Source organism: Ahaetulla prasina, chromosome 1, assembly GCF_028640845.1.
Source record: "Ahaetulla prasina isolate Xishuangbanna chromosome 1, ASM2864084v1, whole genome shotgun sequence".
Taxonomy (NCBI): domain Eukaryota; kingdom Metazoa; phylum Chordata; class Lepidosauria; order Squamata; family Colubridae; genus Ahaetulla; species Ahaetulla prasina.
In genome coordinates, this window is record NC_080539.1 from 64,172,185 (window position 1) to 64,185,548 (window position 13,364).

A 13,364-nucleotide genomic window follows, 5' to 3' on the forward strand; every position below is an offset into this window, starting at 1 on the left:
TTCTCCCGAAAAAGCACCTTTGGGACAACCATGACCTGGATGACTGAAAATCATACCGTTCCTTTAAAATGTATCTCCCTTTGCACTTTTATATCCCAATTTATTTTATTATCCTTCACACAATGCTTCCCCATAATACTAGTGGTCAGGCTATTCTATTGACTTTAATTTCAAGGTTGCACAACTTCATGTGCTTCTGAATGTAAGTGTTTCTTAACCTTGACAACTTTAATTTGTGGAGCTGAGGTTGGCAAGATTGAGAAATACTGGCCTAGATAGTTTCACAGCCACAATATCTATATACCAGAGGTGGGTTTCAGCAGGTTCTGACCAGTTCTGGAGAATCGGTAGCAGAAATTTTGAGTAGTTCGGAGAACCGGTAGTTAAAATTCTGACTGGCCCTGCTCCCATCTATTCTCTGCCTCCCAAGTCCCAGCTGATTGGGAGGAAATGGGGATTTTGCAGTAACCTTTCCCTGGAGTGGGATGGGAATGGAGATTTTGCAGTATCCTTCCCCTGGAGTGGGATGAGAATGGAGATTTTGTAGTATCCTTCTCCTGGAGTGGGGTGGGAATGGAGATTTTACAGTATCCTTCCCCTACCACCCCTACCAAGACACACCCACCAAGCCACGCCATGCCCACCAAGCCACACCAACAGAACTGGTAGTAAAATTTTTTGAAACCAACCAATGCTACATACATAAATTACTAGACACACTGATGTTCCTTCTGGTTCCCCCCACAAGGTTCATGGTGGGCCACAATGCATGATCTCAGGGAGTTGGGTAGCAGATGATCCTATAAGCACCCTTTGTTGCAAAAGTATTTCAACTTCCTCTTCCAATTTTATGCTAAGAAGTCTGAGAATTAATAGCTGGATCCAAGCCATCCTATGAATTTCTGTGGCTAAATATAGACTAGAAATTGGGTATTTTTGTTCTTAATAGAATAATTCCTGTACCACGCACAAAGAGAAAAAGCCTAGAAGGCAATAAGATTTCTCATTATTTGCTAAATTCAAACTGATCAGTGAATCGTCTTATGCGTGGCTTAGTTTGAACAAATCTTCAGAGAAAATGTCAGCTTAGGAAAAGCATATTTTTTAATTTATACCAACCTTCAGGCCAGAGAGATATATTTTAGAGTGAAAATGAGTAATAGTTTTTGAACTGACAAATCAGATTTGACTATATATTTTCTTTGCTAGAACATGTTCAAACCGAAAGTTTTACAGAAACAGTGAAATTAAATAATTTATCTAAATGTCTTTATATTCACCCACTCAAGCACAATTTAGAATAATGAATCAAAACATAAATCATTAAATCCACCAGTTGTTAATTAAAAAAAAAAAGCATTTAGCACGTTGTGAAAACATGCACAGTAAATGATGAATTCACTTTAGCCGTATTGCTTCCTTAACCTATTCTTATTCTATTTGAGGACAAGAAAATCCTATTTTAATTTTAATGGTGTAAAGTTAAAATATTCAGGATTTTCCTTACTTACTTTGATGAGTGATTTTAACTATGTCTGTTGACCTAATTTCTAAGATATGTCTGTGCTACGTTTTCTTTCAGGCTATTGGTGGAAATATAATGACTGCAAGTCCAATATCTGACCTAAATCCAGTGTTGATGGCAAGTGGGAGCAAACTGATTTTGGTGTCAAATAGTAAGCAGTTTCTCAATTTCCCTTGTTTCCGATACAAATTCTATTATGGGTGTGAATGGAACAGTTTCAAATGCCTCATTTTTCTTTCTGGGGCTAGTCAGGGAAAGTAGTGTGGCCTGTTATTATTTTATTCTATTTATTTTTCATTTTTTGCAATTTTTGGGAAATCTGTTCCAAATGGATTTCCAAAAGAACAGTCCATTTGCACTACTCAGGTGACCCTGAGGACACAGATAAACATCCAAGGGTCTCAATGACTCTCTAAAAGGATGCAAATTACCAGCTGTCTGCAAGGAATATAAATCCTTCCATTCTCCACCATCCCGTCAGAGCTGAAGAAGCTTCTTGGATAAGAAGTGAAACGTCTTCAAGGAAAAAACAAGAAAGTCCAGTTCTTGTTCAGCCTCCTGAAAAAGCACCTTTGGGACAGTTTGGTTTTAATATTTCATAACTGAGCATTGATAAGCTGTATTATTTGATAGCTGTGTGACAGTGTGCCACACCTTTGTGACATTTGTGGTTTTCGAATCTGTTAGAATGTTGAGCTTTAAAGTGAATTTTTGGAAATGTTTTGGATGCCCTTTAATTTCTATTGGAGATAGAAGTGGATGAATACACTTTTCTGCTCAAGGTATGCGGTGAAACATATGCCTATGTACAAACAACGACCAGCAAAGATTGATAAACTATTTTTCATCTGTTAGTTACAACTAAGAAATCCAGAGTTCCCAGAAGGGTGGTCTAAACACCACAGATAGCGCTTTGGGTGACATTTGATGGTTGATTCCAGCCTGTCTGTTACTTGATAACATAGGACTTCAAAGACATGTTTATTTCATGCTGCCTGTGATTCTAATGTGACATATGGGAGGTGACAAAATACATAGGGGTGGGCTGCTGGGGGTTCGCAGGGGTTTGGGAGAACCTCTAGCTAAGATTCTGTGCAGTTTGGAGAACCCCCAAATCCCACTCCTGGCTGGCCCTGCCCACCCCACCCCTCCCAGGAGTCCCCACGCAGCCCATTTTAGATGCAGGTAAGTGCAGGGCGCGTGTGGAGACTTGGGGAGGGTGAAAAATGGGCCTACTGGAAGTTCAGGAAGCCCAGAAACGGGCCCATTTCTGGCCTCCAGAGGGCCTCTGGAGCCTGGGTAGGCCATTTTCACTCTCCCAGAGGCTCGAGGAAAGCCTCTGGAGCCTGGGGGGGGGGGGAAACTCCCCCCCCCACTGTGGTGCAGGAGGCTGACTAGGCCATGCCCCCCATGGTCACGCCCACCCAGCAACTGGGCAGAGAAGCCCTTGCTAAAATTTTTGAAGCCCACCCCTGAAAATACATATATGAAGGTCTAGATGTCTAGGGAGCAACAGGCTGGAACAGATAGCTAGGATATATTATTTCATTAGTGTAGTAATACTAATGTACGTCACAATCCTTCCTTGTGGAATTAAAAGACTAGCTACCCTCCCAACAATAAATAGTTGCCAAGTTGAATCGAGAACCCACCTGCTTACCCAACTCATCCTCTGTGTGCTATATCTTGTTTTCTTGCAGGGGGCAGCAGGACAATAAGGATGGATGAAAAATTCTTTACTGCATATAGAAAAACTATACTGAAGCCTCAAGAAGTACTGCTTTCAGTTGAGATTCCCTTCAGCAGGGAGGTGAGGTGATCTGAATATTTATTGTCATAGAAAAAAAGGCTGTGTAGTTTTATCAGGCATATGTAACACTTTAGAAAATAGCCTCAATATGTAGAAGGATCCTGACAGACTGAAACATTGGGCCCTATCCAACAAATGCAATTCAGCAGTGAGAAAAATAAGCTTTTGCAATTACGCAAGAAAAAATATATAGGTGTAGAATAAATGGTACCTTGCTCAATTGCAGTAATACAAAAGGGATCTAGGAGTGGACAACCACTTAAATATTAGTCAGCAGTCTTGCTGCAACTGCCAAAAAAAGCCAATGCAACTCTGGACTGCATCAACAGAGGCATAATATCAAGATCATGTGAGATGCCGGTGCTGATTTTTTACTGCTCTAGTGAGGTCAGCTTGTAATATTGCATCCAGTTTTGATCATCACGATAGAAAAAAAGATGTTGAGACCATAGAAAAAGTGCAGAGAAGAGAGCAAGAAAGGTGATTAGGGGACTGGAGGCTAAAATGTATGAAGAATGTTTGCAAGAACTGGGAATGTCTAGTCTAATAAAGAAAAGGACTAGGGATGACATGATAGTAGTTTTCAATATTTAAGGGGCCATCACAAAGAAGAGGGGACAACCAAATCACCTGAAGTACCTGAAGGCAGGACAAGAAGTAACAGATGGAAACTTATTAAAGAGAGATCCAACTTAAAACTAAGGAGAAATTTCCTGACAGTGAAAATATCGGTGGAATGCTTACCTTTAGAAGTTGTGGGTGCTCCATCACTGGGGATTTTAAAGAAGAGTTTAGAAAACCTTTTGTCTGGAATGGTATTGAGTCTCCTGCTTGAACAAGGGGTTGGAGTAAAAGACCAGTTGTTCTGTAAGTTCACATGGCCATATTAATCAATAATGCAGATGCAATGCTCAAAGTCATGTTAAGTATGCTATGATTCTTCTGAAACATAGAAAGTACCGGTAGTTTGGATACAACAATCATCCCTTCTCTCTCTCTCTCTCTCTCTCTCTCTCTCCCCCCCCCCTCTCTCTCCCTCCCTCCCTCCCTCCCTCTCCCTCTCCCTCCTCTCTCCCTCCCTCCCTCCCTCTCCCCCCCTCTTCTCCCATCTCTCTTCTGCTGAAAAGTATCTAGTGACAGTCCCTATGGCTGCCCATATGCGAATAAAAGTAAACTATGGTTCCTGAAATCTTATAAACTAGAGTTTAAAAAGCACTGAGTTTAAAAAGATTTCCACCTTGGGCATGGCCTTAGTGCCATACAAAATCTTTTGCTCCTTCTCATGCCTAGCAAAACTGACTAGATTATTTCAATATAGTTTTTTTTTATTACCATCTAAAAACTGAAATAAAAGTAGAGGTAAATTCATAAGATCAAAAATATCCTAGACAAAATTATTCAAAACCAGAGAAATTATACTGGGCTTAATTGTCCTTTTAAGTGGTAAAATGTTGACCTTGTTCTATTCATAAAAATCACTTACTGAATCATGCAAACTTATTTGTGCATGCAGACTCCTTAAACCAGAAAAATGATCTGCTTAATCTATACAAAAAGGGTTAGATTTTTCCCTCACAAAGAGAATCAGTTATTCAGGACTACAGGTGAAACTCAAAAAATTAGAATATCGTTCAAAAGTTCATTTATTTCAGTAATGCAACTTAAAAGGTGAAAGTAATATATGAGATAGACTCATTACATGCACAGCTAGATAGTTCATGCCTTGATTTGTCAAAATTTTGATGATTATGGCTGACAGCTCATGAAAACCCCAAATTCAAAATCTCCGAAAATTAGAATATTGTGAATGCCATAATCATCAAAATTATGACAAATCAAGGCGTGAACTATCTCGCTTTGCATGTAATGAGACTATCACATAAATTAGTTTGACCTTTTAAGTTGCATTACTGAAATAAATGAACTTTTGCATGTTATTCTAATTTTTTGAGTTTCATCTGTAAATTAATTTTCCTTGTGTTGCATAACCTAGCTAGAGTATCAGGTAGTTGATATTCTTTTCATAGAAATGTTTAGCCAAAAGGTCCCTCCCATTGAATTATATTTATTTCATTTTAACTAGGAGTAAGGTGATAAAAATATAAAATCTTTAAATATGTTTTCTGCATAGATTTAGGAATGAGTATAGATTTCCTGCATGAATTTAGGAATGAGTGTACTAGAAGAAAAAATAAATAAAAGTTAAGAAGACAGGGTTTGGAAAAGGAAGCTACAATTTCTTAGCATGTTTTGCTATGGCTGGGGAAAGCTACAAAAAGGAAACCACATGACCAACATAGCCATCCTGCATCGTGGCTTTATCTGTGTAGTGCCAAAGCAAACGAGAAGGAGTTAATTCTAGCATAAAGTTCTTCTTAGATAAAATGTAGAAAATTTAGTTTGGTCATGGAAGATACAAAATGTTTCAATAAAGAAGAATATTGTAGCTCAGGGTTGAAATGAGGCTTTCTTGGTGATCTCTGAGCTTGGTTGTTTTTATGCAGATGTTTCATTATGCAAACTCAGTAATATCAACACTGCTAGTAGGGAGTGGGGTTTGCTCTAAATTTATATTCTAGTGGATTGCCCTGTCAGTGTTAGTAGGAATGGTCTTGGTGTTTTTTTGGTTGGGCTGTTTACTATTTGGTTGTTTGGCTTGATTAGTATGAGTGGGATTGTTTTTTTTGTTGTTGTTGTTAACTTATGTTTCTAGCTTGCTATCAAATAATATCTACATACTGTGCAAAAGAGACAATCAACAAACCCCAAAGAGAAAATAGAACCGAAACACCTCCCCACCAGCAATTAACACCCAGATGTACATAAATCAACACCAAAATTAACATCACACTAACAATCAAGAAGTGAACAATACATTACATGCTAAACCAGTTTTGTCTGTGGTTAAGTTACCAGGCTAGAAATTAGGAGACGCTGAGTTTTAGTCTCACCTTAGCCATGAAAATCAGTTGGGTGAGTTTGGCCCAGCCACTCTCTCACAGTCCAACCCTCATCACATGGTGGTGGTTGTAGGGACAATAGGAGGAGGAAAGTGTGTTGGATATGTTTCCCCACTTTTGAGTTTTGTAAAAAATAACAAGGGTAGGAAACAAGGAAAATAACTAAACAAACAAACAAAGACCTAGTTTGGTAATGAAATTTCTGCAAGAAAAACAAGCTGAGAGAACATCAAGAACCCCTCATACAAAAAGTTTGCCATGAATTCCTTCTGGATGACTTTGTGACTTTCCCCTAGAAGAATGGTGGTTCAAATTCTAACTTATTATATTAGACCAGTCTTTCTTTATCTCTGAAAGAAGCAAAAATACTATACTCATGCAACCTATAGAAGGACTAAGGCAATAGTCCCCAACCTTTCTAGCTCCAGAGACTGGAAGAAAAATTGCCTTCCACAGACTGGGGGAAAGGGATGGATAGTTTTGTGTGCAACCTTAATCCTGTGCATGTGCTGATTAAGCTTCACATGCTCGCCCACTGCTTGTGCGGACTGGTTCCTAACAGGCTGTGGACTGGGAACAGTCCATAGCTCAAGGGTTGGGGACCCCTGGACTAAGGGATTGTACTTTTTAAAAAAGATATATGAGTTGGCTATCTCCCTTAGATTTGTTTAACCTTGAAAACTTTAGCATTCCAAGATTCTTTGTAAGGAATATTATTCTACTAAAAGCTTAAACAATGTTGGAAGTGATCATTCAACCTATATGTTTTAAAATATTTTCTTGGATTTTATTTTAAATTGCTAGGGGAAAAAAATCAGTTTTGAAAAACAACATACAAAAACCAGCAATAGAAGGAAGCAGATTTTTGAAGTGTCATACATTCCATGATCAGTCTGGTCCAAGTTTTAATGCAAATGAGGCAAAGTAAGAATCAAATAAGTACATTACCCCATTACCATATCTAAGAGCCCAAGAAGAACCTTGCTGGATCAGCCCAGCAGTTCATCTAGTTCCATTGAACATGTCTACTCTTGACATTGCATTTCTGTTGAAATACCTAGGGTCAGTAAGCTTACTATCCAACTAATAACAGGCTTACTATCCAACTCATGTGTTCATGGTGAAAGAGCATGACATATTTATTGCAAAATTCCCAGATTATCTGATGTGGGTTGGTTTCAATTATTTCTGGGTAATGTGAAGGAATTGACTCATATACATCCAAGGATTCTAGATACTTAATAGACACAAGTATGATGATTAATGGTTAGTTGCTTAATGGACTGAGGGCATCCTTATTATTTTTCAGGACTGTGTTTATTTTTCTTCTTTCCTTTCTTCTCTGAGCTTATTTCTGGATATGGTGGTTATAGTAACAACATATTTTCAGTCTTGATACAATTGCATTTTGGGGCAACTATGTTCTTATTATATTGGTTAAGATTACACTAGAAAGAAAGATGAGATTTTCTCAACTTTGGAGTTCTAAGAATCTCATGATATGCAGTGTGGGAGATCCATGAAAAAACAACAACATCTGAATTGTGACATCAATTATGTTTACCTCATCCGAGTTACAAGGAAAGCATTTATTTGACTGATATACATGAAATGAAGAATGGAAAGGGAGAGGTTAATTTTGTTCCGATCTGGATCAATTCTGCACACATTCTGTTCTGTTTCTTTATCAGTAAAGCAGTTTCCCCCCTTCAAAATGTTCCTCCTATTAACTTAGCTTTGTTAAATATCCCCTTCCAACTACAGAGCAGCAATGCTCTTAAGCAGCATTGCTTAACAGCAATGACAAATATATATATATAAATAACTAACTTACAGAACTGAAGCTGAGAAATGTCAAGATTCTGCACTTACTACGGACATTAAAGAGGGCCTGCTGAAATTTGTGTAGTTCTTACTACCTTCCTCTTGCCCAGCTGCATGTGGCTTGATACCAGTGGTGTACTATGTGGCCGGAGCACCCTCTGCTGTGCATTAAGATACCCAAGTTACAGGAACTTTTTCAATTATCTCTTTTGAAGCTGCCCTGTGAAAATCCACAGGTTTTTCTTTTTTAAAAGAAATTTTATTTTTCCACAACAAAAAGAAAAAACAAACAAACATTCACACCAAACAATTTCAATATGCTGAAGGGGTGTTTACATATCTTCTTGTGCAATTTCAAGATAAACATCTCTTTCATAAATATATCTTTGTTTTTCTAACATATTTTCCCATCTAGCCAGTTATAGAATAAATCCCATATTTTATAATATTGCTTGTCTTCTTGATCTTTCTACATCCTCACAAGTAGTGCTGTCACTTACAGAAGGGCATCTAAGAACTCGGCATCATTTTCTCTAATTTGTGAGATTTACATAAAAGCCATACAAATTGTAAGCCAAAAAGCTCTTTCCATTCTTTCCAGTTTCAGAAGTTGGCATTCATGAGGGTTGTAGCTTTTATTTATTTAGCTGGGCAAAATTTAAAAAAAGAAATGAATTGATGTGCAGATGGTTAGGATCAAGTTTGTTGGAGAAATTGTAACACTATTGTGCACATTTAGCTTAGGGTCAGAGCACATTAAGGGAGTCCCACTGACAATATGAAGAGTACAGTGATAAGTAGACCAGTGGTCTGACTTGGCATGCCATTTCTATATTCCTAAAGCAACATGCTAGGTCTATTTTGAATGTTCAATCTTGACATTTTCTAGAAAGATTAATGAATCATGAGTGTTTGCAAAGGGGACTGAAGCCTCTTGAATGGAAGGAAATAGAGAAATAACCTGCTATTTCATGGTTATTAGCATGTTAACTGAGATTCTTAGAGATTCAAAACAAGAAAGCACCCGCCAAAACAATGTAGGCTGCCCTTATGTAAAGAAACAAACAAACACACCAACAAACCAAGATCCTGGATATAGACATGGTGCAGAAACACTTTGCAGCAAATAGATGTCAGTTCCAGCATAACAATTAACACTTATTTATAAGCATAATCCTGCCTTGCTATTCTCAGAGATGGAAGTGAATTTCTCAATGTTAAGTTTTAATCAGAACATAGCAACAGAAATTCTTTCATAATTTGTCTGGAATTCTGTTATATTTTCCCAGAACTCATTCGTCCTTCATCTAGAAATTGTTTCATAAAAGCTACTGCTTGTGTTTTAGTACCATTGCTATCAGTGGACCGACTTTACTCCACACTTCCCCCACTGAGATCAATGTGAAAAAGTCCATAGAACTTCCTTTTCTTCTCTTAGGGTGAATATTTCTCTGCCTTCAAGCAAGCTTCAAGACGGGAGGATGACATTGCCATTGTGACCTGCGGAATGAGAGTTCGGTTTCAAGAGGGAACCAATCGAGTAGGAGAGATTAAGCTGAGTTATGGGGGGATGGCTCCCACAACAGTCATGGCTGTAAAAACCTGCCAGGAGCTGACTGGGAGGTAAATGAGTGAGACTCACATGTCGGGAGCAGAATTTTGTAACACTCTTAATTGGGAGATCAAAGTTTATGATGTTGTTATCATTTCAGTTTTAAGGAACCTGTGGGATATTATTTGCTGAATTGTGGGGTCAAATATTTTCATTCTGGTTTTTTTTTTATGACTTAGAGGAAAGATTAGGCACATTTGGCTTCATTGTCATTCTTTAATAGGAGTGCATTAATGTTTGAAAATTGGCAGTATAATGTGGAGATACTTGGAAGGCTGCAACATTGGCCTCTGGTGGCTCAACAGACTAATGCAGTCTGTTATTAACAGCAGCTGCTTGCAATTACTGCAGGTTCAAGTCCCACCAGGCCCAAAGTTGACTCAGCCTTCCATCCTTTATAAGATAGGTAAAATGAGGACCCAGATTGTTGGGGGCAATAAGTTGACTTTATATAGAATATACAAATGGATGAAGACTATTGCTTGACATAGTGTAAGCCACCCTGAGTCTTCGGAGAAAGGCGGGATATAAATGCAAAAAAACAAAAAAAAAAACATGGGACAGCCTTATGGACTTACGATTTTAGAGAAGCCGCTCTTGACCTGGAGTGCAGCTTAAAGGAGACTTTCTTATTGGGATGCTGCAATTACATCTCTGATGATTTCTGGCCTGCGCCCCAAAGAAAATAAGCAGAGTTTCCATCGTATCATCATGATGACCATCTTGGCTTCTTTTCTGACCATATTCTATGGGCATCCATGCTATGGGCCAGATAAGGGTCATTCTGGAAGATGAACTCCCAATATAACAATGAGGCAGCCGAATGGGAATCCCTGGCTTAATGTTTTTACTGAATAGACAAATAAAGCAATTTTGTTTTAATTTATGATTCATTTTTAATAGAGAGTGGAAAGAAGATCTCCTGCAGGAAGCTTGCCGTTTGCTGGCTGAGGAGATGAATCTTTCCCCTTCGGCCCCTGGTGGCATGGTGGATTTCCGTCGAACTCTCGTGCTCAGCTTTTTCTTTAAGTTCTACCTCACAGTGCTTCAGAAGCGAAGTTTAAAATTAAATGGCAATGTGAGTTCTTCTGTCTTCTTGATGGGATAAGGGTCCAGCAGTTTCATATGGCATTCTGTGTGCAAGTTCCATATAGTTATTGGAAACTTTTTACTTTTTGATTGTAATGTTCTTGTGCACATTGAGGGTTGTAGCTTTTATTTATTTAGCTGGGCAAAATTTAAAAAAAGAAATGAATTGATGTGCAGATGGTTAGGATCAAGTTTGTTGGAGAAATTGTAACACTATTGTGCACATTTAGCTTAGGGTCAGAGCACATTAAGGGAGTCCCACTGACAATATGAAGAGTACAGTGATAAGTAGACCAGTGGTCTGACTTGGCATGCCATTTCTATATTCCTAAAGCAACATGCTAGGTCTATTTTGAATGTTCAATCTTGACATTTTCTAGAAAGATTAATGAATCATGAGTGTTTGCAAAGGGGACTGAAGCCTCTTGAATGGAAGGAAATAGAGAAATAACCTGCTATTTCATGGTTATTAGCATGTTAACTGAGATTCTTAGAGATTCAAAACAAGAAAGCACCCGCCAAAACAATGTAGGCTGCCCTTATGTAAAGAAACAAACAAACACACCAACAAACCAAGATCCTGGATATAGACATGGTGCAGAAACACTTTGCAGCAAATAGATGTCAGTTCCAGCATAACAATTAACACTTATTTATAAGCATAATCCTGCCTTGCTATTCTCAGAGATGGAAGTGAATTTCTCAATGTTAAGTTTTAATCAGAACATAGCAACAGAAATTCTTTCATAATTTGTCTGGAATTCTGTTATATTTTCCCAGAACTCATTCGTCCTTCATCTAGAAATTGTTTCATAAAAGCTACTGCTTGTGTTTTAGTACCATTGCTATCAGTGGACCGACTTTACTCCACACTTCCCCCACTGAGATCAATGTGAAAAAGTCCATAGAACTTCCTTTTCTTCTCTTAGGGTGAATATTTCTCTGCCTTCAAGCAAGCTTCAAGACGGGAGGATGACATTGCCATTGTGACCTGCGGAATGAGAGTTCGGTTTCAAGAGGGAACCAATCGAGTAGGAGAGATTAAGCTGAGTTATGGGGGGATGGCTCCCACAACAGTCATGGCTGTAAAACCTGCCAGGAGCTGACTGGGAGGTAAAATGAGTGAGACTCACATGTCGGGAGCAGAATTTTGTAACACTCTTAATTGGGAGATCAAAGTTTATGATGTTGTTATCATTTCAGTTTTAAGGAACCTGTGGATATTATTTGCTGAATTGTGGGGTCAAATATTTTCATTCTGGTTTTTTTTTTATGACTTAGAGGAAAGATTAGGCACATTTGGCTTCATTGTCATTCTTTAATAGGAGTGCATTAATGTTTGAAAATTGGCAGTATAATGTGGAGATACTTGGAAGGCTGCAACATTGGCCTCTGGTGGCTCAACAGACTAATGCAGTCTGTTATTAACAGCAGCTGCTTGCAATTACTGCAGGTTCAAGTCCCACCAGGCCCAAAGTTGACTCAGCCTTCCATCCTTTATAAGATAGGTAAAATGAGGACCCAGATTGTTGGGGGCAATAAGTTGACTTTATATAGAATATACAAATGGATGAAGACTATTGCTTGACATAGTGTAAGCCACCCTGAGTCTTCGGAGAAAGGCGGGATATAAATGCAAAAAAACAAAAAAAAAAACATGGGACAGCCTTATGGACTTACGATTTTAGAGAAGCCGCTCTTGACCTGGAGTGCAGCTTAAAGGAGACTTTCTTATTGGGATGCTGCAATTACATCTCTGATGATTTCTGGCCTGCGCCCCAAAGAAAATAAGCAGAGTTTCCATCGTATCATCATGATGACCATCTTGGCTTCTTTTCTGACCATATTCTATGGGCATCCATGCTATGGGCCAGATAAGGGTCATTCTGGAAGATGAACTCCCAATATAACAATGAGGCAGCCGAATGGGAATCCCTGGCTTAATGTTTTTACTGAATAGACAAATAAAGCAATTTTGTTTTAATTTATGATTCATTTTTAATAGAGAGTGGAAAGAAGATCTCCTGCAGGAAGCTTGCCGTTTGCTGGCTGAGGAGATGAATCTTTCCCCTTCGGCCCCTGGTGGCATGGTGGATTTCCGTCGAACTCTCGTGCTCAGCTTTTTCTTTAAGTTCTACCTCACAGTGCTTCAGAAGCGAAGTTTAAAATTAAATGGCAATGTGAGTTCTTCTGTCTTCTTGATGGGATAAGGGTCCAGCAGTTTCATATGGCATTCTGTGTGCAAGTTCCATATAGTTATTGGAAACTTTTTACTTTTTGATTGTAATGTTCTTGTGCACATTGAGAGATGTATTAAAAATACATTTACCTTTGCAATAAGAGAAATTAAAAATTAAGATAAGATTTTTCCTATATTTTTGCAGAATAATTTGAATGATTTGTTCCCTTGCAAACATGCTAGTGCTACTGAATTATTTAACAAGGACCCTGTTAGCAACGTCCAGTTTTTCCAAGTAAGTAAGAGCAAAAACCAGTTGTGTTTTCCATTTGTTGTATTGCCTCTCTTCTCAGTTCTAGGAAATG

The 13,364-nt window shown here is 38.4% G+C and overlaps 1 protein-coding gene across 1 annotated transcript in view; it reads left to right on the forward strand.

The window, feature by feature from the left end:
• XDH (xanthine dehydrogenase) overlaps nt 1-13,364 on the forward strand; it is a 60,957-nt gene that overhangs the window by 19,327 nt on the left and 28,266 nt on the right. Inside the window, exons 13-17 of the mRNA XM_058177756.1 lie at nt 1,583-1,676; nt 3,226-3,335; nt 9,558-9,742; nt 10,635-10,809; nt 13,205-13,294. Coding sequence (XP_058033739.1) covers nt 1,583-1,676; nt 3,226-3,335; nt 9,558-9,742; nt 10,635-10,809; nt 13,205-13,294 — 654 coding nt within the window. The remainder of the gene's footprint in view (nt 1-1,582; nt 1,677-3,225; nt 3,336-9,557; nt 9,743-10,634; nt 10,810-13,204; nt 13,295-13,364) is intronic.